We start from the raw sequence: 26,250 nt of genomic DNA, 5'->3' as shown, positions 1-26,250 counted from the left end.
GATCTGCAGAAAGTGATGGAGCAAGTCATGGAGACATTAGGGAGGAAGGTACTGGGTGTAGGCAACAGGGCCTGAGGGGTGAGCATGTTTAGAATATTCTAGGAACAGTAAAGAAGCCAAGCAAAGTGGAGTAAGAGAAGTTACTGTAGGAAGTGGCATCAAAGTCAGATCATATGGGACCTTATGGGCCAAGATTAAGGACTTAGAATTTTACTGAGTAAGAAAGAAAAGAGTGACATTATATGACTTATGAGTAAGAGTCACGCAAGCTCTGTGAGGAGCAAGAATGGGGTGGGGAAGAAGGGTAGAAGTAGGAAGATGATTCAGGTAAGAAATGGTCATGGCATGGACTAGAGCCAGCAGGGGAGATAATGAGACACCTGGTTAGGTAAACTTTTTTATCAACTCTCTGTAAGATCGGAAAGTTCTCATGACTGGATGTGTCTTATTCATCTTATCCCAGTGATTAGTCAAATATCTGGCACATAGTAGGCCATTTAGTTAAATCTTTATTAAACTAAATTGATAGGATATGGAGTTACATTTTAAGCAAGGCCACATACTTTTATCTAAGTGTCTATGTGGCAGTCTGTTTACTAGCATGTCCTTTTTACTTTTCAACTAAGATGATTAATGAAAATGCTCCAGACCTTCACTTCTGTGTGTAATAAATATGTAGGCTGACTGCTCAGAGATGGAAACAACTGAATGGAAAGAATATCAGCCCCACTCAGAGCAGAGAACACACATGGCTTCAGAAAAAGACAAGGCATTTAAATGCTAGGTGATTTGACTTACCAGTGTTCAGTAAGTGCCCTTACCTTTGCCAACGTGTTTCTTAGAAGTTCGCCTTCTCTTTCCATGTCACAAGGCTCTGTCTTTACTCAGGCTTCCTTTTCTTCACAGCTGACTGACAGTGGCAACCTCTTCCCTACCTTTCCTTACCTTGGGGTGTTTCTGTGTTCTGGTCCAGATTGTTCACAGCTGCTCAGATGATCTTCCTTAAACAATACTGACCAGATTTCATTCATTGTAAGAGGCATGCTTTTCCCCCATTTTGACATCTCAGAAATCAGGATTCGTCTTACAAATTAGTAGCGTGTCATATGTGATGATGTAATTGGCAGTGCATCTTTTTCAGTGGAATGTACATTATTGGAGCATCCTACAACTGATATTTTAAATTCCATAAATTGTGGCACGTTATTTCATGTATAGGGTCTAGTGGAAACAGCATACATTTTTCTGTTAGACTAGGATTCAGATTCTGGGTCCACAAATTACGAGTCCTGTGACACTGGGCAGAGTGCTTGATCTCGGACACATAGTTGACCTCTCTGTAAAATGAGTGGAACAGTGTTTATTTCCCAGGATTGTTATGAGAATTCAATGCAATAACACAAAGTGTCTGGCACATGGAAGGCACTCCACCAGAGGCTGGATGGAGACTTGGGCAGGAAACCCATACTCCTTTTAGACTAAATAAATAGTTACATTCTCCATGCACATCAAAGTTCTAGGTTAAGTTAAATTATGTAAGTCTTATACTAGCTTGACCTTGCTAATATTTACTAAATTGAACAATTAGTCTCACTCTGAAGGTTCTTCATTAGTTGTTTCCACCTACCTTTTCTCCATTGCTTCTTTCTTCTCCCACTGCATCCTTCCTGGTCTAAAAGGAGCTCCATCATCTCCTTTGCACACATTTTTCTTCCAAACTGCCTGCCTACTGAGGAATCTCAAAATGCATTTTGCCTCCTGTGTTGCCAAAATACACCATTGGCTTTATAATTGACAGGATATGTTGTGATGCCCTTGGTCTTTTCTCCATGTTGTCAACTAATCTGCCCTTTCCCATTTTCTAGTAATCAAATATCTGCTTCTTTCTCAGGAGAAATGCATATCCTCTCATTGAACCACACATCATTTCCCTCAGACCAGCTCTGCAATTTGTGTAGCTCACTTTGCGTTTCGGTCCTGTCTATCACAGCCCAAGCAGGTTTTACCAAGTTAATATTATGTGAAAATGTTACATCATCTTTCTCCCATCCATGAGTCAGTTTATAAAAAAGGGGGAAGGAAGAGGAACAGAGATGGAAGAAGGGAAGGAAAACATTATGTCATAATTGACCTTCAATTTGCTCTGTTTTAATTGAAAATAATCAGCTCACTGCTTCTGCATCATGGACTGGCTCTTCTGGAATTCTCATGCCTGACTTCCCAAGATAGCATTGTTGTTCTTCTGATACTTTGTGTGTATAGATACTCTTCTGCCTAATATGTTTCTAAGTAGAGAGCAGTGGCATTGTGGGAAGATTTACTGGAGGAGCTATACTTTGCTGAATGTTTAATTCTGCTCAATTGTGGCTGACTACCCCAACAATGAAAACCACCCAATAAGATGAATCCTTTAATAAACAGAATCCCATTTGCAGGTGACATTTAAGTGTCCCAATTGGGTACAGTCACCATGAAGCTTTTGTCAAATTCTGAACACAGGATAGCTATTTCTTTCCATTCTCATTTTTTTTATTTCTTAAAGGAGGGAGATGAGAGCTTTTAACAAGTCTTTGCAGAGTAACAAGAAAACTCATTTAAGAGGCTTTGTTTTGTCAATAATCCTAATATATAAAAAACCAGGGACCATCATGACCTAAACAACCAGATGGACAAACGAACAGCAGGCTGTGTGGGGCAACCAGGCCAGCAGGGGGGGTTAGTGAGGGACAACCAAACGACTGAACAGCAGGCTGCGTAGGGTGACCAGGCCAGCAGAGGGGGGCAGTTGGGGGCAACCAGGCTGGCAGGGAGGGGCAGTAAGGGGCGACCAGGCTGGTGGTGGGGAGCAGTTAGGGGCGACCAGGCTGGCAGGGTGGGGGGCAGTTGGGGGCATCCAGGCTGGCAGGGGGGCAGTTGGGGCAATCAGGCCAGCAGGCAGAGGAAGTTAGGGGTGATAAGGCTGAAGGGGGGGCAGTTTAGGGGTGATCAGGCAGGCAGGTGAGCAGTTAGGAGCCTGCAGTCCCAGATTGTGAGAGAGATTTCTGACTGCCGGTTTAGGCTTGATCCCCGGAATCAGGCCTAAACCGGCAGTCGGACATCCCCCAAAGGGTCCCAGATTGGAGAGGGTGCAGGCTGGGCTGAGGGGACCCTCCCCCCATGCACGAATTTCATGCACCAGGCCTCTAGTCTATATAAATAAAAGGCTAATATGCAAAGAGTCCCCTTGGGAGTTTCACCAGGAGACAGGGAGTTGGATCGCTCACTATGATGTGCACTGACCACCAGAAGGCAGCACAGAATGAAGGAAGGCCCCAGGTGGCAGCCAGAAGGCCACAATCAGCCCTGATCACCAGCCAGGCCTAGGGACCCTACCCATGCACAAAAATTGTGCACTGGGCCTCTAGTTACTTATAAACCATTGAAAAGTAACTGAAACTTTTTTCTTCTATCTGATCTTTGTTTCCTTTCAGTTCCCAGAATTATGATGCTGTGTCCTTCTTTCAGCTTCCAAAATTGTGATGCTATGACCTCATCTCCCAATGGGCAGGTCATGTCACATTTGTGGTGGTGTTCTGTCTAGAAGTCCCTCTTACCCTGTCTGAAGAACAGTCTCCTATGCAGTCTCCTTCAGGCTCCTGTCTTTCTTCCTCACCAATGTCTGTCCTAGTTCCCCAACAACAGATTAAGGTGCTTGGTCCAAGGAACTTTATTCATTTATTCACAGACTTTCTTAAGCCTCTGCTCTGCACCAGACAGAGTTGTGGGGTGCAGTGGATACCAGAGTGCTGAAAACAGGCATGGTTCCTGCCCTCATGGAGTTTGCAGTCTCGCAGAGAAGACGGTCATAAACAACAGTGAGCAGGGAAGCAGAGAGCCAGTGCTGGGTTTCACTCAGTCACTATCCTTTGTCGGAGGCCAGATATCCCTCCACTGAAGGAAGCTGGGACCTAGCTGCAACCTGGCTGAGCTTCCTTTGTGCAGTGAGTTCTCCAGCTTATCGTACTCCACACAGGTGCCCTGTGGATTCTGGCTTGTGGCTCCTTCTGTGCCTACAGCAACTCCTGGTCCCTTCTCTCTGCCTCTGTGTTCATTAAGCCTTCCTAGTCAGGGGGCCTGCCTTAGTTGATGGCTCAGATCTTCCTGACCATCAATAATTGTTAAAGCTGCCCAGAGGGTAACTCGCTCAAGGCAGAGAGGCATCAGGTCTGAGCAGTTTGCTCTCTTCATGAGGCTCTGAATAAAGCATCATCCCACCGCATGCTTTGGTACCCTCTTTCCTTCTAGTGATTGTGTATGTCCATTGGGGCCAGCCAGTCCTTCCTGGGCTTGATAAAGGACCTGATTTTCCCAGAAATGTGTGTCTTAGTCATGATCCCATATACCCCATGACCAGCAGGTGACCTAAAGTCAGTATTTGCAGTAGTTGTAGTACAGGCGTGGATATGGGTGAGTAGACCTGAAGAGGGTGTGTGTTTTTTCTTATATACCATTAATCTGGGGAAAGACATTCTAACTAGAGTGAGAATTACCATATCTATAAAGCATAACTCACCAAGGGCAAACAGTATCTGACAAACCTACTCTGAGGTTTAAGACTCCTCCTTGCTCACCTCCTCCTGTGAGATGAACATTCTAGTCATGGGACACAACTGCCTAAGCCAATTCAAGTGAGTGCTGACTTCACCTCTGTATTGACCTTGAAAGTTACGTCCATAGCACAAGAATGTTTCTGTCCAGATCTTTCTGAACCTGCTCTGTGTTATTCTGAATATTTTTAGTAGTGGCAGATATAGTCCCTTTAAGAATAGATTTGATTTTTTAAGAGTGAAAGGTCTTTTCAGAGCCATGTCTTATAAATTTAAAGGCCATCAAAGCAGGAGCAATAACATTTGTAATAAAAACAAACTCCAACGATAAAGTGACAGGAGTTTTTTTTCAATACCAAATGTGATGATTCCTACAGAGGAAATGCCCTTGACAGTGGCAGGATCATTGGAATGAGTGTGTAGCTTCCCATTGTAATAACTTTGAGGAACAACCTTCATTTCAGGACTATCCTTGTTCAGAAACTAAATCAGTGCTATTGTCTCTATATTTACAATTTTGTTCTCTTCAGTAATGTCATATGGGATGAGAAAAATTTTGGAAAATATTTAAATTTAAAAGCTCTTTGAAGAAATAGTGTGAAGCCATTATGAATTCAAATGTGGGTTTTGTTTTGTTTTGTTTCTCAGTAAAGCATGAGGTTATGATTTGTTTCTTATAGTTTGCTCTACTGTTTGTTCAGTAATCTTCATATTAAAATTATTATGTCTGATTTCAAGTGGTTAAAAATTTGTTAGGGCTTGTGTCTGCTGGCTTTTTGTTTGCAGACCAATTCAGCACATTATCATAAGCATGATAAATTACCTTCCCTAAGAATAGTTTAAAACAAGTTAGATGGTTTTAAGTAAAAAGAGATAAAATCAAATTACTTTCCTGAGCTTTTATACTTAATGATGAAATAAGTAAAGGCACATAAAATGTGCTGTCAACAAGTTAGTATTCTAATAAATAGTAAATTAGATTCCAGTGTCTGCAGTGCCTGGACATTAGGCTAAAAGCTAAACTTAATTTTTTAAGTATATAATAAATCTTGTCTTGTTGAGCACTTTGGGTTCCAGCCACTTTGTGCCAGTTATTGATCATGCGGATATATGGCATGTCGTTTGCCCCAAATGGTGTTTTGTGTTGCATAAGTCAGATGTCTCATTTATTTATTTCCTCCCCTATCTTCACGGTTGCTTGATTTTTATCTTTTTTCATCATGGTCTGCCCATAAAGACATTTGAGGGGGGGAAAACACACACTTTAAGGGAGCAAAGCTGGAAGGAGGAGAATATTTAAACAGAACTCCTGACATGAGGAAATGAATTATGAAGGCTTGGAAGAGGACAGGGCTGACCAAACTCTAAGGGAATAGCAGGTGCAAAAACTATTACAAAAGACTCCCATTCACAGCAAATAGTGTGACATTCAGGCTCCTATTTTAAAATATAAGTGAAAGCCTTGTTTCAACTTTAGCCCTGGTCATTTGATCTACATATTAGGTCCTTAGAGCTCATTGTCTAGCTCTTAATAGGCCAAGCGCTTGACTTAAACTTACACTGTTCCTGCACTCAGTTCTACTATGAATAGAGGATGTAAGGCCTGTACAAAATCACAATACAAATTGGATGTGCAAAGTGTCACTGAGATATAACTCAGTTCACATACGACAAAATTTGCCCATTTAAAGTACACAGTTTTTAGCATATGCACAGTTGTGTGAGCATTACCCATGTCAATTTTAGAATGTTTTCATCACTCCTAAAGGAAATCTGTGCCCTTTCACTGTGACTCCCTAATTGCCCTATTCCCCTTCCTCCCGGCTCTGGGCAACCACTAATCTACTTTTCTATACAAGTCTGTATAGATTTGCCTGTTTTAGACATTTTATATAAATGGAGTCATTTATATAAATGGTCTTTTGTGACTGGCTTCTTGCACTTAGCATAATGTTTTCAAGGCTCCTCCTTGTTGTGGCTTTGGGCCGGTATTTCATTACTTTTATTTTTATTGCCAGTATATGTATGAATATACCATTTTATGTCTCCATTGATAACTTGATAGGCATTTATATTTTTTTCCACTTTTTGGTTATTATAAATAATGCTGCTATGAATATTCAAGTTCAAGTTTTTATGTGTACATATGTTTTCATTTTAGATGGGTATATACCTAGGAGAATTGCTGGATCATGTGGTAACTTTGTTTAACCATCTGAGGAACTGCCAGACTGTTTTCCAAAGTGACTGTATCATTGTATAGTCCCACCAGCAGTGTATGAAAGTTCCAATTGCTCCATATCCTCATCAACACTTACACTGAATGACCAGATTATTATGATCTCTGAATGCATAATAATCTGGCCACTCAGTGTATATCCTATATAATAAAAGGCTAATATGCAAATTGTCCCCTCGACCAGGAGTTCGACCAGCAGGCAGGCCGGCCAACCGCCCATATCCCCTCCCCATGACCAAGCTGGCCAGACCCCCTACCCATGCACGAATTCATACACTGAGTGGCCAGATTATTATGTATTCAGAGATCATAATAATCTGGCCACTCAGTGTATGTCTTTGTGTTATAGCCATCCTAGGGGATATGAAGTGTTACCTTTTTGTAGTTTTAATTTGCACTTCCCTGGTGACTAATGCTATTGAACATTTTTTAATATGTTTATTGGCAATCTGTATATACTTGGTGAAGAAATGTCCACTCATATTTTTTGTCCATTTATAATTGAGTTATTTGCCTTATTTCTGTTGAGTTGTAGGTATTCCTTATATATTCTAGATACAAGTCCACTACCAAATATATAATTTGCAAATATTTTCTTTCACTCTGAGGGTGCTCTTTTGCTTTCTTTATGAGTCCTTTGAAGCACAAGAATTTTTTTAATTTTGAAGAAATTCAATTTATCTTTTTTGTTTTGATTACTTGTATTTTGCTCTCATGTCTAAGAAACCACTGTCAAATCCAAGGTCACAAAGAGATACCCTATATTTTTTAAAAACTAGAGTTTTATAGTTTTAATTCTTTATATCTATGATCTATTTTGAGTTATATTTTGTATATGGAGTGAGGTAGGGGTCAAACTTATTCTTTCCCATGTGGATATCCAGTTGCCCCAATAACATTTGTTGAAAAAAACTATTCCTCCTTGAACTGTTTTGGCACCTTTGTTGAAATAAGTTGGCCCTAAGTGTGATGATTTATTTCTGAATTCTCAATTTTATTCTATTAGATATCCTAATGCTAGTACTATACTGTCTTTTTTTTAAGTCTCTCACAGATAAAATTTATTATGGATAATAGTAACTGATAAAATACAAATGGCTGGTATTATTAAGAACTATGTAAGTTAATTCTGTAAAAGTTAGATTTTGTAAGTAAGAGGAAAAATTGTCAGTGGCACTTGTTAAAATGTGTTAATCAGTAGTTTACATACAAAATGTGTTAATCAGTAGTTTGTTATCAGTAAGGCTTCTGGTCAACAGTAGGCTATTAGTAGTTAATTTCGGGGGGGACTCAAAAGTTATATTCAGATTTTTTACTGCATAAGAGGTCAGCACCTCTAACTTCCATGTTGTTCAAGGGTTAACTGTACAAGATCATGGCATCTTTGAATAAAGATAGATCTATTTCTTCCTTTACTATCTGGATGTATTTTATTTCTTTTTCCTGCCTAATTGCCCTAGCTGGAACCTTCAGTACAGAATTGAATAAAAAGCACTGAGAGTAGACATTCTTCTCATGTTCCTAATCTTAGGGAGAAAGCTTTTTCTTAATTAAGCATTATATTAGGTGTAGTTTTTTCATGCATGCCTTTTATTTAGGTTTATGAAGTTAATTTCTATTCCCAGTTTTGAATGTTTTTATCATCAAGGGGTGTTGGATTTTATCAGATGTTCCTTTCTGTCTACTGAGATTGCTCATATGGCTTTTGTCCATTATTCTATTAATATATAGTGTATTATATTAGTTGATTTTCTGATGGTAAATCAATCTTGCATTCCTGGGATCAAGTCCACCTAGCTGTGTTGTATAATCCTTTATATATGTTGCTGAATAGGTTTTCTGGTATTTTTGTTGAGGATATTTGTTTTATATTCATAAGAGATATTGCTCTATAGTTTCCTGGTTTACTTGTCTGACTTTGGTATCAGACTACATTGGGAAGGGTTCTCTTCTAATTTTGGGGAGGCTGTGAAGAATTGGTATTAATTCTTCTTTATATGTTTGGCAGATTTTACCAGCACATCTATATGGAACTAGGCTTTATTTCTTGTACAGTTTTTTAAAATTACTATTTAATCTCATTAGGAATGTCTTCACATTTTCTGTTTTGTCCAGAGTCGATTTATGTAACTTGTGTCTCTCTAGAAATTTGTAGATTTCATTCATTGGCATACAGTAGTTCATAGTATTATCTAATTTTTTTTCTGTAAACTCAGTAGTAATGGCCTCTCTTTCACTGCTGATTTTAGTAATTTTTGAGTCTCCTTGCTCTTTTTTGTTTGTTTGTTTTTGTTTTGTTTTTGGCCAACCCAGCTTAAGTTTTGTCTATTTTGTTGATCTCAAAGAACCAACTTTTGGTTTCTTTGCTTTTTCTCTATTGTTTCATTAATTTTCATTGTAATCTGTGATTTCTTTCCTTCTGCTTGCTTTCTGCTGTCTTAAGATAGAAAGTTAGATTATTGATTTGAGATCTTTTTTAATGTAGGTGTTTACAGCTATACATTTCCATTTAAGTGTTGCTTTAACTGAATCCCATGTGATTTATTCTTTGATTCATAGGTTATTTAAGATTGTGTTAATTTCTATATATTTGTGAATTTCCCAAATTTCTTTCTATTATTGACTTCTAACATCATTGCATTATATTCAGAGAACATTCTTTATATAATTTCAATCTGTTTAAGTTTATAGGGCTTTGTTTTATTATCTATTTTAGGTTCTATCCTGGAGAGTGTCTTATGTGTACTTGAGAACACTGTGTATTCTGTTGTTATTGGGTACATTGTTCTATGGAAATGTTAGATTATAGTGTTATTCCATTCTTCTAGTTTTGTTGATCTTCTTTCTAGTTGTTATTCCCATTGTTGAATGTGAGATATTCAAGTTTCCAACCATGATAGTTGAAATGTCTGTTTCTTCCATCGTTTATGTCAGTTTGTGCTTCATGTATATTAATGCTTTATTGTTAGTAGCAAATACATTTATAATTGTTACACCTTCTGATGGATTGATCCTTTTATCATAAAATGGCCCTCTTTATTGCTATCTCTTTTGTTTGGTATTAGTATAGACATGCGGTTTCTTATGGTTGCTGTGTGTGGTGTATCCTTTTCTACCCTTTTACTTTCAGCCTATTTGAAGCTAAGTGTGTCTCCTTTAGATTACATATAGGCGGGTCTTGTTTTTACATGGTCTGCCTTTGACATGATTGTTTAATCCAATCATGCTTAATTGCATTATTGGTGTAGTTGGTTGGATTTACGTTTGCCATTTGACTTTTTTTTCTATGTTTCATGTCTTTTGTGTTCCTCTGTTCCTCCTTTACTTCTTTGCTTTGTACTAAGTGAATATTTTCTGGTGTAACATTTTAATTCCTTTGATGATTTTTTTCTTTTCTTTTGAATTCTTTTCTTTGTAGTTATTTTATGGCATATACATCTTATCAGAATCTACTTATAATTTATGCTAAGTTAATTCCAGTGAGCTATAGAAAGATTACTTCTATGTAACTCCATTCCCTTTTGTACTATTATTACATATGTGGCATCTATATATGTTACAAACCCACTGACATACTGTTATAATTATTACTTTATATAATTTTGTCATTAAAAGGTGAGAGAAGAACAGGTGTGTGTGTGTGCGTGTGTGTGTGTATATATACATATATATATTTTTTGTTATATTAATCTTCATATTTACATATTTACAAATTCATAAATACATTTCTGTTTCTCTTCATTTGTTCTAAATCATACCTTTCCTCAGATATATCCAAACAATGTCAGCTACATGTAGTTGTTAGCTCATGTAGTTGTTAGCTCATGCATGGCACAACTAAGAGTTACCGTTTGGAATGCAGTCAGTGTGTGTTTACTTTGATAGTTTATTGGCAGATGGCCGAAATATCTTGTTCTAATTATTTCAGTATATGAATCTAAGTAATTTACAGTTCAGTCCAATTAAACTTTACATGATGGTAAAGTATTCCATATCTCTGCTTGCCAGCATGATAGTCAGTAGCCACATGTTACTATTGAGCATTTGAAGAGCTGAATTTTTAATTAATTTATATTGAATTTTAAATAGCCACAGCTAAAGGTTCTCATATTGGACAGTGATGGTATAATTTCAGATGTACCATTCCTTAATATTGTGATTAAACCTTCTAAGGTAGATGAAAGGGAAGAACCCAAAATCAGTGCTGATAGTTTCATAAATTATGAAATTCATGGGGGAATATTTTTTAAAGAAGCTGTTATATCTCTAAAATCTTAAATGCAGATAGATAAAAACACCTGTGTGGGGTCATGGCCTGGGAAGCTCACAAAATCCCCGGTCTCTCCTTAGGGTACAATGGAGGACCCCTGCTCTGTGCTTCCATCTCATTGAATACCACACAAACAACCAGTAAGGAGGGGAAGGTCTTTTTCTGCTGTGTGAAATAAGGAAAGGAAAAGAAGAAATCTTCAAAGCTAAGATTGGAAACACTTACCTTATGCAGATAGCAGTTGAGTAAAGGGAGTGAAACCCATACTGCTCTCCATAGCGAGTTTTTCAAAGCGTGTACTTGCAAAAGTTCTTACAGACTCTCAGAATCTTCCCTGTAGTCTTTGAAGTAAGGAGATAGAAGCTCCTATTATCCTCACTTCTTAGTAAGGCATACCTTTCATTGCTTCCCAATACATGGTTTTCAGGTATATATTGATGAAAGCAAGGCTGCTCATAGATAACACAGACATAAACAAAATGTCTATCCCTGTGCGATAAACCATAATAATAACAGGTTCTTTTCTTTAAAAAGAAAGTAAGAAAAGAAAACAAAGAAATGTAGATGTTTAACTTTTCAGGTCAGTATATATTGATGCCCATTGTGGTTTTCCCTTCTCATATGAAAAGACATTCAGTAACATACTTTGTTATTTAATTGTCTCAAATAATGTATAACCATATCCCCGCTGCTTTCAAACATTTTTTGAAGTCCTATTCCCATTCCAATATAATGAAAGCCTTCACCGCAAAGCCTCTGACATATAACATTTCACTTTCTCGGGGCCCACGTCAACAGTGTAATCAGGAACATAAGAAATGATAATGTTCATCCCCAGCCCATCATGGGATTAAAAAAAAATGGATCTTAAAAATCATTTTCCCTCTCTCAGGGAAAAAAATGCTGCAAGAAGAAAAGTTAAAAGTCATGTTAGCTTAACATTGTGCATGAGAATAAAGCCCGCAGGTGAATAAAGTTTCTCCCAGGTGAATTAATGCTGCCGCCTCTGTTGGTCCCCAGGTCATAGATCTGTACTGGGGAGTGGACGAAGACGAGTGGGACAGCCCCGAGCTCCAGAAGGCCCGCATGAAGCTGCTGGAGGATTGTTTGAAAACTTCTGCAGGTCCATGTTTTGTTGTGGGTATAAAAAAACTAATGCTTTATATGAAATTGTGGATGAATGTGAGAATTCTTGCTGATCTGTGATTCTTAAAGGGCTTTTAAAATGGGGGGGGGGGGAATACTTGCTTTTCTGTTTCTATTTAAAATTTTCACTCTGTTTCCTTGACCTCAATGTGTGAGAACGAAACCCTCAGCTTTTCCGTAAGAGGTACTGCAAATTAACTGTGAATAATCTGAACTAGGAATGGGAGGGATGACTCGGGCTTGACAAAAGGTTCCACAGTGCCGGTGATCAGCAATAGGGATTACTGTATCAGTCCTACAATAATAGCCCCAGCTATTCTTATATTGTATTTAATCATAGCATCTCTATGTCTCAACATTAGAATTTCTGGCATTTTTTTAAGCACAGTGGCTGAAATGTAAAAGTAAACCAAATAGGCTATGTCAGATCTGCCAACAGGAGATGATGCCCTGTTAAAAAAAAAAAAAAATGTTGATTATGCAGAGATTTCCAGCTAGACGTTCATTATAAGCTACAGATTCGAGTGGAACATTATTATTAATTCATCATCATTTCCTGAACAATACCTACTCCTCTGTGTAAACACAGGGTAGTAAGATCAGAAGGTCAGTCTCTGGCAGGTGACTGTGCAGAAACTGTCTAAAGCACCTTATCTGGAGTCCAAACAAATCCTACCCGTTGACGGGGAAGTTGCCCCTTGCAACACAGGAAGTTTTGATCCTGACAGTTGAGGGGCAAAATTACTATTGAACTCTATGAAGGAAATACCAAGTCTTGCTATTAAAAGCTTGGCTCAGTGTATCAACACAAGTGCCTTTAATGTGTATTTGCATAGCCATCTGTATTCAGCTCCACAGAGGATCCAGGTGACAGAGATGACACCAGAAACCTGACCAGTTGATTAAGTCCTTACCAGAGATAATAAAGCACATGAACGCCCTTACAATATTTTTAGTATCAGTAAATGAATAAATCATTCATTTTTCACCAACTACTTACTAACTGCTGCTCTGCACCAGGGGCTGCTCTCAGGGCTGGGGGCATGGTGGGTTGACCCACATGCTGTAGTCACTTTGTGGGCCAGTTTCATATGATTTAACCTTAGAACCGAACTTAGGAGATAAAACGTTCTGCCCTCACAGAGCCTGCATTCTCATAGGGGGAAAAGGGGAGAGAGTAAGAAAATGTCAAAGGAGGAAGTAAAAGAAACAAGTCTGATGGTGAAAAGTGCTATGGAGAGAAATACAGAAAGGAGGGAAGAGAGGGAACAGCAGTGAGGCGACAGGTTTTCCGTAGAGGAGTTGGGGAAGGCCGCCCTCAGAAGGTGACTTAGGAAGGGAGGTAAGAAGAGGGTTGGGAAAGAAGCCAGTGGGTCTTCAGACAGAGCCTTCAGGGAGAGGAGGTGGGAATATGATTGGCATGTTCAGGGACCAGTAAGCAGGACAGTAAGTGTGCCTGGAGCTGTAAGAGCAAGGGGAAGAACATGGAGATACAGACCATATCATGGGCTTTATCATCTCAAAGTTGGCTGTAAAGATATTACTTTTGCTTTGTATGACGTGAGAAGCCCGAGTGTTTGAGCAGAGTGCTAAAGTGATCTGATATATTTGAAGGCCCCCCCATGGCTCCTGTGTGTATGGCAGAAGGCAGAGCAGGGAGACCCATTAGAAAGCTGATGTAATAAGCCAAGCAGGACAAACGCATGGTTTAGGACAGGCTGAAAAATGGACTTCTGCAAACAGCACCCTGTGGTCTGAACAGAACACAAAAGGTCCTGAAAGCCATGTTAGCAAGCTGAAGAGGTGGGAGTGGCTGAGGAATGAAGACTTTTCCATGGCCTTGAGAAGGTAGAACTAGGACCAGTGGGTGGAAATACAAGGAGACAGATGTCAGCTCCAGGTGAAGAAATCAGAGGATGTCACACTCTCAGAGGATGTCAGACTCTCTCAGGTTTTAGGGTCACGTGTCCCTGGGTCCTGATGAACATGCCATAGCTGTGTGACTTAAACGAGTTTCTTTACTAACTAAGCCTTCGTTTCCTTATCAGTGAAACGGAGATGATGATAATAGTTATGTACCTCCCGGGGTCATTCTGAGGTTGAAACGAAATTACAGGGCACTTACGGTGTCTCACCTAGAGTAAGCCACAATAAGTGTTGGTTGTTATTTGCTATGAAATCACCTGCCTCAAATTGTAATGAGTGTGTCACCAACAAAGTTGTCATTAGAGACTGCCATCCACTCTGGCAGGGAGTGGTGCTACAGAGGAGATGCAAACATTGGAAGGCAAGTTGGAACGGACTTCATCATGCTTAGAAAGCCTGATTTGGGAGGTACCAAGCGCTGTGGGTATGTCCTGGGGGATCTCATTTGCTGTGATCTCCATAGCGCTACCCTGATCCAGCCTCAGAAATTCAGGAACGAGAGAGACATTCTCCCCCTTTGATCACCCTCTAGTGTGTTATACCCACACTAACCAGGGCCATTCATTCCAACAATTTGCTGGCAGGGGGGGTGAATAATTTGAAGACTTTTCAAGTTTCTGCAGCTTCTGAGAGTAAAGGTTAACTGATAGAACATCAGTAACAACTTTATTGAGCATAAAGAAATCATTTAACCGTCCTTCTGCTCCCTGTTACACGATGAAACTCATGGCAACTATGAAGAATCCCTGTGGCTAGAACTAGGATTGTTCACCCCAGTGATTCTAAATCACCCGAGGCTAATTTCACTTGCTTATGGGGAAAAGTACCGCTCTGATGGCCTTTCTCGTCGTAACTATGGTAACAGTGGGCATATATGTGCCGCTTTTGAGCTCCAGCTTGCTTGCCCAGTGCTCCCTTGTGATAGTTCTAGAAGTCATAATGACCCCTGCGGGCGGCAAAACGTGGCATATTACTTCACTTGATGGTAAAGTTATTGGCGAGAAAACTCACCCTTGCTAGATGAATAAATGTTTTTATATCTTTAGAGGCTTCACAGATATTAGCTCTTATGTTAGATACAAATAAATTCAGGACCAAACAAAGCTTTCGTTTTAAAGTACCCAGGGAATTGGGATCCAAAGGGAACTTGGACTTAAATCTTCCATGTGCTTGGCTCTGTTTAACTTCCCTTCCTGCAAGTTGTGCTTTGGGCTGTGGCCCGAGGTCCTAGAGACGTGCCAGCTGTGCCTGCTGATCCTGGCCAGGGGTTTGAACACATGCTTTTTTGGTCACAAGGAGGAGAGGGTGATGGAGTAAGGTACCCAGACATGTGTCCAGGTTTCACTCTCAGAGAATTAACTCATGAGACATTTCATACTGAGAACACATCATCTCTACTAGGGAAGAACAGAACTTGTAGACTTGTGTAGAGGAACAAACATAGTGGAAAAGACCCAGAAATTTTATTTTACAACCTGAGTTAAAGCCCTGGTCCTGATAGGGCAGGTCACTGACCTCACCATGCATTACTGACCACACCCATGAAATGGGGAAATAATAACAGTTAAACTAAAAGTAAAAGTAAATGTTGAGCAAATATCAAGGATTTGTTGTGGGATCTATGTGAGAGTTCTTTGTAAACTATAAAGGGCTACACAATCATTAGTTACTAAATTATTAGAGGCCCGGTGCATGAAATTCATGCACGGGTACGGTCCCTAGGCCTGGCCAGTGATCAGGGCCAATCTGCAGGGCGACCAGTGGGGCGATTGGGGGGCTCCCACTGGCACCCACCTTGGCTGGCCTGGGGCCTGCGGGCTGGGGGCAGCTCCTGCATTGAGCATCTGCCTCCTGGTGGTCAGTGCTCATCATAGCAACCAGTCGTTCTGCCATTCGGTCACTTTGCATGTTAGGCTTTTATTATATAGGATGATTTAAGTTATTTCAAGTGAGAATAAAATATTATTCATACTGGACATTTATGTGATACTGGAAATTTTTTCCCTTTGGAAAAGTTGATAGGCTAAATGTAGAAAGTATTAAGAGATGATTCAGACAGTCAAAAATTAAAGTCATATGTCCCCTTTTATTTCCATTGACCCCTTTCAACAATAAAGATTTAATTGAAAAAAATTGTACTATACATACAGTTTTATAAAATGCTTTTTAAAGTTAAAAATTAAAGTCAAAATAAAGGGTTTCTAAGTTCATTCTTTTTTTTAATATATTTTATTGATGTTTTACAGAGAGGAAGAGAGAGGGATAGAGAGTTAGAAACATCGATGAGAGAGAAACATCGATCAGCTGCCTCCTGCATACCTCCTACTGGGGATGTGCCCGCAACCAAAGTACATGCCCTTGACCGGAATCGAACCTGGGACCCCTCAGTCCGCAGGCCGACACTCTATCCACTGAGCCAAACCAGTTAGGGCACTAAGTTCATTCTTAACAAACATTGTAAAATGTAGAGTATGAATTGGCTAGATATGAATTTGCTGGAATTCACTTAGTAAGACCTTTACCTCTTCCCAAGGAGGGATTTTTGACCAGGATTTGGACTCACACCTGAGTCCAAAGTCACACTCCACTTCTCCTCTTAGGTGCAGAGAATTGCCTCAGCTTCACAGTGTGGGAAGTTCAGCAGAATCTTCTCCACCAACCAGTCCCACCCACTTAGTCCATAAAAAAAAAAAAAAAAAAACCTTGTGAGAGGGGCAGGGAATGTTGCCTTTTGGAGAGAGCAGAATCCATGTAAATGCTACGTATCATATCCCCATCCATTTTTTTGAAGTGTGTTTAGGGGGAGAGGGGCTTTTCTTAGCATCCCTCCAAATTTGGAGTGCCCCAGAAGACTTGCTTGTGGAATTTGAGCATTGACCCTGGACCTTGAGCAAAGTTCTGACTCTTGGCAGAAGTTGATAACAGCAGATGCTCGGCTGGCTTGAAGAATTGGAGTTTTAAAGCTTAGTTATAACATTGAGAGAGCTGCCCCAGTGTGTATAAGCTCCAGAGTGTCCAGACAGTGTCTCACTACATTCCTTCAATCCAGTGTAGATGATGTGGGGATTTACTGAGGGCAAGGCCCTGGCAGGCTACCCTAGGAGAGCGAAGCCAGGCCCTTGTACCCAATAACAGGGGCACTCGTTACCACTGCCCGAGACAGGTAAGAGATTCAGTGACTTCACATTCAGAGGGCCATTCACCAAATCTTAGAGTCAGAACAAAGGAAATGCTGCCTGCCATGTTTGACAATTCTCGGAAGTCACAGGGAACCAAAACCTGTATAGCATTCTCATTGGGGCTACCAGATCACACAGATGTAAACAGACTTAATTTGTCAGCATTGGAGAGAGAAGTAGCCAAGACCAAGAGTGGGACTACTGCCATCATTCTTACCTGAGTGTCAGCAGACACCAAAGCAGACTTATATCCCTACCCCCCAATACACGCACACACAGACACACACTGCCATCAGTGGCATGGGACAAAGAGCAGACCATGCTTTTGTCTACCACAGACAGCTCCTGGTAGCTATACTTAAGACCAGAATGCAAAGTGGGAAGAAGGAAGCTAAGATATCCATATTTTGGGGCTGAGCTAGATTTTGAACCAGAAATATGATGACTTTTAAGGGACTGGACTGAGAAATCTATCATTATTCAGCAAGTTTAAGTTGTCCCCAAGGCACAAGAGTAAAGATAAGACAAAGTATAAAGTCCGTAGAAATTCCTGGTAAAAACTAAATAACTTCATATTTGTACATCACTGTATGACATACTGAATTAAACCTATAGCATATAGATTAGTTTTTATCACCCTACCGTGTCACCACTCTCTTTCAGTGTTAAATTATGCCTACTTGAAAGTTAAGATTCCATTTAGGTTCTTACTTTAAGTAATTTTCAGTTCGAGAAAATTGTACAGTGAGAGTTTTTAAATAATTTAATTTAAAGAAAGAATTACCATATTTTTGTAACAGTTGAGCTTTGGAAAATATTTCATTTTATTCACAATTCAATATATGATTGATTTACCACTTTAGGTATACTAAGTAAATACACACCAAAAAAATAATAAAAGTGTTTAATCTTGGTTTGACTAACAAAATGTCCAGATATTTTTGTATGGTTTAGTTCTCACATTCCTAAGTACAGGTTTACTAAGCAAAATGTACTAAAATGGGAAAATCATAATTGATTTGAACTGAAAATCACCTAAATTAAATAATATACATTTTCAAGTCTTTATTTTAAAATGTAAATAAAAATTAATCTAAAACCTCATTTTCCAGAGGTTTCAAGGAGCTGAAACAAATATTTTTACATATAAAATTAAACCTCTTCTAGTTGAAATCAACAGTCATCAAAGTTCTAAAATAGGTTCCAATTAGGTTCCCATAATAAATTGGTTTCAAAAATAAATTACTTATCACCAGAAGAAGTTAGAATGGGCAAACATTGAAAATTATTGTTGAAAAGAAAGCTATTTATCACTGGCGAGAGCCATTTAGTTTAATGGTGGCTAATATTTAAAGTGTTTCCACAATAAGTTTTTATTAATACATAAGCTGCTTCCACAGTTCAAGCCATTGTTTCACAGTTCACATAATACAGCATATTTTTGTGTGGTAAAAGAAATTATGGAGAAAAATTGAACTGGAGAACAATTAAACTTTAAAATTTAATTTGTAAGAAAAATGTTCACTTAAGACTATAGTCCTAAGAACATCTGCTTCTGAGTAAAACTGCAACAACTTAAAAAAATAAATTATAAATATCCTATTTTAAAAGAAATAATAGAGCTGTAGAGACAAAAATAACTAGACAAATTTACTTTCCAGAGACAAGAGTTCTTTCTTGGGGAGCTGGCTTTACAGGTAAAGGAGCCCCGAAAGCATCAACGGCTTTCTCCGTTAGATATTTGCTGAGCATTGGCAACATAGGATGGTAGAAATCAGAGATAGAAAACCAGAATAAAGTCTTCAACAATCTCTTGATATTTAGTAGGAGACAAAGTTCACTGGAACCTAACATGAGTATTCAACAAGTATTATTACCATTGAAACATTTTTATCCAAAGTAAACTGAATCCAACTAAAACTACAACCAGTTGTATGCATTTCAAATACTGAAGGAATTAGCCCCTTGCCCTGTCAGTCAACATGGAAAAAGGAACTCTTAAATAACAGCTCCTTGAAATACAATGCCCAGAATACAATGAAAATCACAAGACATGCAAAGAATCAAGAAAATATGATTAGAGGAACCAAGATGGTGGCATAGGTAAACGTCTGTACTCGCCACCTCCCACAACCACATCAGAATTACAACTAAAATACAGAACAACCATCATCCAGAAGCCCCGGAAAGCTGGCTGAAGGGAAGTCCTATAACTAGAGAAGTTAAGAAGAAAGCACACTGAGACTGGTAGGAGGTGCGGAGGTGCCAGGCTGGTCCTGCACCCACCTGTGCTGCTTTTTTAATCAGGAGGGAGATCATCTCTGCAGAGGCCACCTGTGAAAAGCAAGGGATCCCAGCTTCACACCAGAAGCCCAGCCCAGGGTCCCAGAGCTAGGAAGAGAGGTCCCCATAACTACGGGCTAAAAAACCAGTGTGGATTGGAGCTCAGTGACACAGAGGCTGCTGGAGACCCAGCTGTTCCTCTTAAAAGGCCAGTGCATGAACTGAACTTAAAAGGTCCCACTTCCTCCTACTCCCTCTGAGCTCCAGCACCAGGGCGAGGCTTTGGGGTACACAGACACATACGATGAGGAACTGGGTTGTCTGGCATTGGGGCAGGAATTCGGGGGCGGCTTTCTCCCAGACAGTGGTGCTCGCAGGGATCATTGTTCCTATGGCGGGACCTCATAGGGATCATTGTTCCTATGACTGGCAGCCATTTCTGTTTGCTCCACCCTGGTGATTCCCTAAGAACCCACCTCATCCAATTTACAACTCCACCCAAGCTGTGTGCAGCAGATTTTGCATATGAATGGCCTGTCTTTGCTCAGGCTAAAATAAAACAAGCTGCAGCTGAGTCCGGAGCCCCAAACCTATCAATAAAAGGCCCAAGACCTGGCACCAGCACCAGCCTGCCTAGCTTCATAGCTGGGCCTCGTCTGGGCACTTCCAAACCCAATACAAAGAGGAGGAATCTGCAGATTTCTCTGTAGCTCCTGCTGGGTGGCCCCAGGCAGTGGCTGACTTGACACCTCCCTGGAGACACAAGAGCCAGTATACCCAGTTGTCAATGTCAGACCATACCAGATTACAACTCTACATATCCATAAGTCACACACTTAAGGGGTACTCAGTGAGCACCAAAGCCCCACTGAAGCAAGTCCTGCTCCATAGGGGTGTCTCCTGCACAGAAGTTCTCCCACTGTAGTCACAACTGGTCCTCACAGCCAATTTGCCTGGAGGTCAGTTCCTCCCAGTGACACCAACAGCAATCAAGTCTCAACTACAACAAAACTATGCTCACAGTGCACAAAGGGGTGCACCTAGAGCTCCCAGCTCAGGTGACTGGGGAGGCTGAGCCACTGGGCCCTATGGGACACCTGCTACACAGGCCACTCTACCAACTCACGGAGACATAGCAGCTCTACCTAATATATAGAAACAAACACACGGAAGCAGCCAAAATGTGGAGACAAAGAAACATGTCAGAAATGAAAGAAATGGAAAAAAGCAAACTACTGGCTATAGAGTTCAAAACCAAGGTATAAGGTTACTCAAGAATCTTCCACAAACCTCCAAGGGACTTAGTGAGGCTTTCAAGGATCTTAGTGAGAATGCCAAAAAAATGGAAAAGGACCAGTCAGAAATTAAACATACACTGACTGAAATAAAGAATAATATACAGGGATTCAACAGTAGAGTATTCCAAGAATCAAATCAACGATTTGAAATATGAGGAAGTAAAAAAAAAACCCAACCAGAAGAGTAAAAATAAATAAGAATCCAAAAATTAGAAGATAGTGTAAGGAGTCTATGGGATAACTTAAAGCATACCAACATTCGCATTATGGGGGTGCGAGAAGAGAAAGAGCAAGATATTGAAAACCTACTTGAACAAACGACAGAAAACTTCCCTTACCTGGTGAAAGAAATAGACTTACAAGTCCAGGAAGCACAGAGAACCCCAAACAAGATGAACCCAAAGAGAACCACACCAAGACACGTCATAATTAAAATGCCAAGAGCTAAAGACAAAGAGAGAATCTTAAAAGCAGCAAGAGAAAAGCAGTTAGTTACCTACAAGAGAATACCCATATGACTGTCAGCTGATTTCTCAACAGAAACTATGCAGGCCAGAAGGGAATGGCAAGAAATATTCAAAGTGATGAATAGCAAGGACATACAACCAAGGTTACTCTACCCAGCAAAGCTATCATTTAGAATTGAAGGTCAGATAAAAAGCTTCACAGACAAGAAAAAGCTAAAGTTCATCACCACCAAACCAGTATTATATGAAATGTTGAAGTGTAGTCTTTAAGAAGAGGAAGAAAAAGAAAAAGATAAAAAATATGAATAACAAAATGGCAACAAATACATACCTATCAACAACTGAATCTAAAAATCAAGAAATCTAATGAACAGAATAAACTGGTGAATCAGAGGCATGGAAATGGAACATACTGATGATTCTCAGAGGGAAGAGGGTTGGGAGGTTAGGGGGTAGGGAGAGATTAAACAAAGATCTTATATGCTTATATGCATTACCTATGCACACAGACAATAGGGTGACGAAGGCCTGGGGTGAGGCAGGAACTGGGTGGAGGGGGGCAATGAAGGGAAAAAAGAGGAACATCTGTAATACTCTCAACAGTAAAGATTTTTAAAAAAATAAAGAAAAGAAAATATGATTAACCTATTGTACGCCATAAGCATGTATAAAGCAAGCAGAGGACCTCCCCCACATGTCATGCATGTCTATAGCCACAAACCTCTCATATCATCTCTGGCCCACCCAATTTTAAAATCAGACTTGTTAGTGACATCTCTAGGTGTGTAAAGAAAATTATGGAAACTTAAATTCGTAAATATTCCAGCACATATGGAAGAAATGGGGATGGTTTCCGTTTTGGATGTGTAGCAGTTAACTGGTTAATAAACAAGAAAAGTACACAAGAGAAGTCAACCCCCCAGATGACCAAAATGAATGAATTGGCAGTCCAAAACTGTTAAATGATTATTATAAATGTGTTAATGAAAATATAGGAAATGATAGATAAAATGAATGATAACATGGATTTTAAAGAAACTGAATCTATAAAAAACAATCAAATGGGTATTCTAGAAAATATAGGAAATGATAGATAAAATGAATGATAACATGGATTTTAAAGAAACTGAATCTATAAAAAACAATCAAATGGGTATTCTAGAACTAAAAGATACAATATCTAAAATTAAAAATTCATTTTGTGAGCATACAGAATTCACAAATCAATAAATGTGATACATCACATAAACTAAATTAAAGATTAAAATCAAATGATTACATCAATAGATGCAGGAAAAAACATTCCATAAAATCCACCCATTTATGATAAAAAAAACTCTCAGCAAAGTGGGAATAGAGAGGTCATACCTCAATATAGTAAAGGCCATATATGAAAAACCTACAGCCAACATCATACTCAGTGGGCAAAAACAAAGTGTTTCCTTAAGATCAGGAATAAGACGGGGATGTCTGCTTTCACCACTCTTATTCAGCATAGTACTGGAATAGAGATCAGGTGAGAGGAAGAAATAAAAGACATTCAAATTGGAAAGGAAGAAATAAAACTGTCTTTATTTGTAGATGATATGATATTGTACATAAAAACCCCTAATGACTCCACCAAAAAACTACTAGATCTGCCCAGCCAGTGCTGCTCAGTGGTTGAGCATCGACCAGGAGGTCATGGTTGAATTCCCGGCAGGGTATGTGCCCAGTTGCAGGCTCAATTCCCAGTGTGGGGCATGTGGGAGGCAGCCAATCAATGATTCTCTCTCATCATTGATGTTTCTCTCTCTTTCTCTCTCTCTCTCTCTCTCTCTCTCTCTCTCTCTCTCTCTCTCTCTCTCTCTCTTTTCCTCTCTGAAGTCAATAAAAATGTATTTTAAAAAATAATAACTACTAGGTCTAATAAATGAATTCGGGCCTGGCTAGTGTGGCTCAGTGGTTGAGAATCACCCTATGAACCAGGAGGTCATGGTTTGATTCCTGGTCATGGTATATGCCTGGGTTGCAGGTTTGATCCCCAATGTGGGGTGTGCAGAAGACAACCAATAAATTATTCTCATCATTGATGTTTTTATCTCTCCCTCTCCCTTCCTCTCTGAAATCAATAAAAATATATTTAAAAAAAAAAATTCGGCAAAGTAGCAGGATACAAAATTAATTCCCAGAAATCAGTTGGCATTTTTATATACCAATAATGACCTATCAGAAAAAGAAACTAAAAAAAAAACAATCCCATTTACTATTGGCACAAAATAAAAAAGGTACCTAGGAATAAACTTAACCAAGGATGTAAAAGACCTGTACTCAGAAAACCATAGGACACTGAAGAAAGAAATAGAAGAAGATACAAACAAGTGGAAGTATATACCGTGATCATGGATTGGAAGAATTAACATCATTAAAATGTCCATACTACCCAAAGCAATCTATAGATTCAATGCAATTCCTATTAAACCACCAATGGCATATTTCACAGATATAGAACAAATATTCCAAAAATTTACATGTAATCAAAAAAGACCCTAAATAGCCTCAGCAATCTTGAGAAAGAACAGATTTGGAGGGATCAGAATACAAGATATCAAACTATACTGCAAAGCCATTTTAATCAAAACAGCCTGGTACTGGCACAAGAGCAGGCATGTAGATCAATGGAATAGAACAGAGAATCATGAAATCAACCCATACCTTTATGGTCAATTAATAGTTGACAGAGGAGGCAAGAGCATACAATGGAGTAAAAACAGTCTCTTTAATAAATAGTGTTGGGGAAATTGGACATGTCATGCAAAAATTGTGAAACCATAAAAATCCTAGAAGAAGATATGGGAATCAAAATCTCAAACATCTTGTGTAGCCATATTTTTACTGATATATCTCCTAGGGCATGTACCTCAGTTGCAGGCTCGATTCCAGACCAGTCGGGGTGAAGGCAACTAATCAATGTGTCTCTCTCACATCAATGTTTCTCTGTTTCTCCCCCTCCCTTCCACTCTCTCTAAAAATCAATGGAAAAAGTATCCTCAGGTGAGGATTAAAATAATAATTATAATAAATTTTTAGAGTACAAATTTAAGCTGAATATGTTAAGGGTAAATATAGTCATCTTCATATATAGGAAAACCATTAAAGAGGAATACAAAAAGATAATCTCATGGAAGAGATAAAATAGAATAATAAAAATAATTTTTCTAAAAGAAGGCTGGAAAAGAAGAATAAAGAATAGAAGGAACAAATAGAAAGATAATGGCCTTAAATTCAACTATTTCATTAAATATAAACAGACTAAAATCCAATTAATATAGAGATTCAACTAGATAATGTACACTAACCTAAAGAAAGTTATATCAGTATCACACAGTAGGCTTTAAGAAGATAACTGAGCCCTAGCTGGTTTGCTCAGTGGATAGAGCATCGGCCTATGGACTGAAGAGTCCCAGGTTCGATTCCGGTCAAGGGCACCTGCCCGGGGTTGCAGGCTTGATCCCCAGTAGGGGGCGTGCTGGAGGCAGCCGATCAATGATTCTCTCATCATTGATGTTTCCATCTCTCTCTCCCTCTCCCTTCCTCTCTGAAATCAATAAAAATTTATTTTTTTAAAAAAAGAAGATAACTGGACATCCTATATAATAAAAGTCTAATATGCTAAGTGTCTGATCGTCCAGTTGTCCGTTCAACCAATCAAAGCATAATATGCTAATGATTTTCTAAGGCTGCTCAACTGCTCGCTATGACGTGCACTGACCACCAGAGGGCATACAGTTGACTGGTCGACCAGTCACCATGACATGCACTGACCACCAGGGGCAGATGCTCCGACTGGTAGGTTAGCTTGCTGCTGGAGTCTGGCTGATCGGGACTGAGCGAGACAGACCGGACACACCCTGGAGCCCTCCCGCGGTCCCTCCCTGGCTGGCCAACCTCCTGCCCCGATCATGCACCAGTGGGGTCCCTCGGCCTGGCCTGCGCCCTCTCACAATCCAGACTGAGGGAAACCCCCACCTCCCCCCGGGCCTCTAGTTTCATAAAAAGAAAAAAATCAGTACAGTGGGAAGATAGAATATTCCTAAATTTAAAAGCATCTAATAGAACAAAAGAGAAATAGACAAATCCACAATATTTTTAGAAATTTTAGTATTTGAGTAAATAAGAAACAAAAAGTACATAAATTTGAATAACAATTTATTAGCAATGACCTAATTGACATTTCTAGAATACTACAACCAATAACTACAGAATACACCTATTTTCAGTGACACATAGAACATTTGCTAAAGTATAAAGTATGATCCATCCATATGGTGGGTAATAACCTAAGTCTCAACAAATTTCAAAGGATTGAAATCATATTGCCCTGGCCAATTTGGCTCAGTGGATAGAGCATCAGCCTGCAGGCTGAAGGGTCCCAGGTTTGATTCCAGTCAAGGGCACATGCCCAGGTTGTGGGCTCCATCCCCACTAAGGGGCGTGTAGGAGGCAGCCAATCAAGGATTCTCTTTAAACATTGATGTTTCTATCTCTCTCCCACTCCCTTCCTCTCTGAAATCAATAAAGATATATTTATTTTGTTAATTGAAAAAAAAAGTTTTTTAATCATATTAAAATTTTGCTCTGACCTCAGTGGGATTAAAAACTAAAAAAAAAACAATGAAAAAATAACACAATCTCCAAATATATGGATGTTAAGCAACATAGTTATAAATAAACTATCTGTCTAAGAAATATCACAAGGTAAATTTTTAAAATGTTAGAACTGAACTAAAATAAAAATACAACATATCAAAATGTGTGGGATTCAACTAAAGCCATGCTTAGAGAAAAAAACAGAAAGAAATGCATATTTTTAAATG

At 39.2% G+C, this 26,250-nt stretch overlaps 1 protein-coding gene across 1 annotated transcript in view; it reads left to right on the top strand.

Moving 5' to 3' along the window:
• The window catches only part of NWD2 (NACHT and WD repeat domain containing 2), a 137,516-nt gene that overhangs the window by 54,955 nt on the left and 56,311 nt on the right, over positions 1-26,250 (top strand). The window contains exon 3 of the mRNA XM_008140206.3: positions 12,116-12,232. Coding sequence (XP_008138428.2) covers positions 12,116-12,232 — 117 coding nt within the window. The remainder of the gene's footprint in view (positions 1-12,115; positions 12,233-26,250) is intronic.

This window comes from Eptesicus fuscus, chromosome 2 (assembly GCF_027574615.1).
Source record: "Eptesicus fuscus isolate TK198812 chromosome 2, DD_ASM_mEF_20220401, whole genome shotgun sequence".
NCBI lineage: Eukaryota > Metazoa > Chordata > Mammalia > Chiroptera > Vespertilionidae > Eptesicus > Eptesicus fuscus.
Note: the sequence above shows the minus strand (reverse complement) of the source record. Positions and strands in the feature narration are given on the sequence as shown.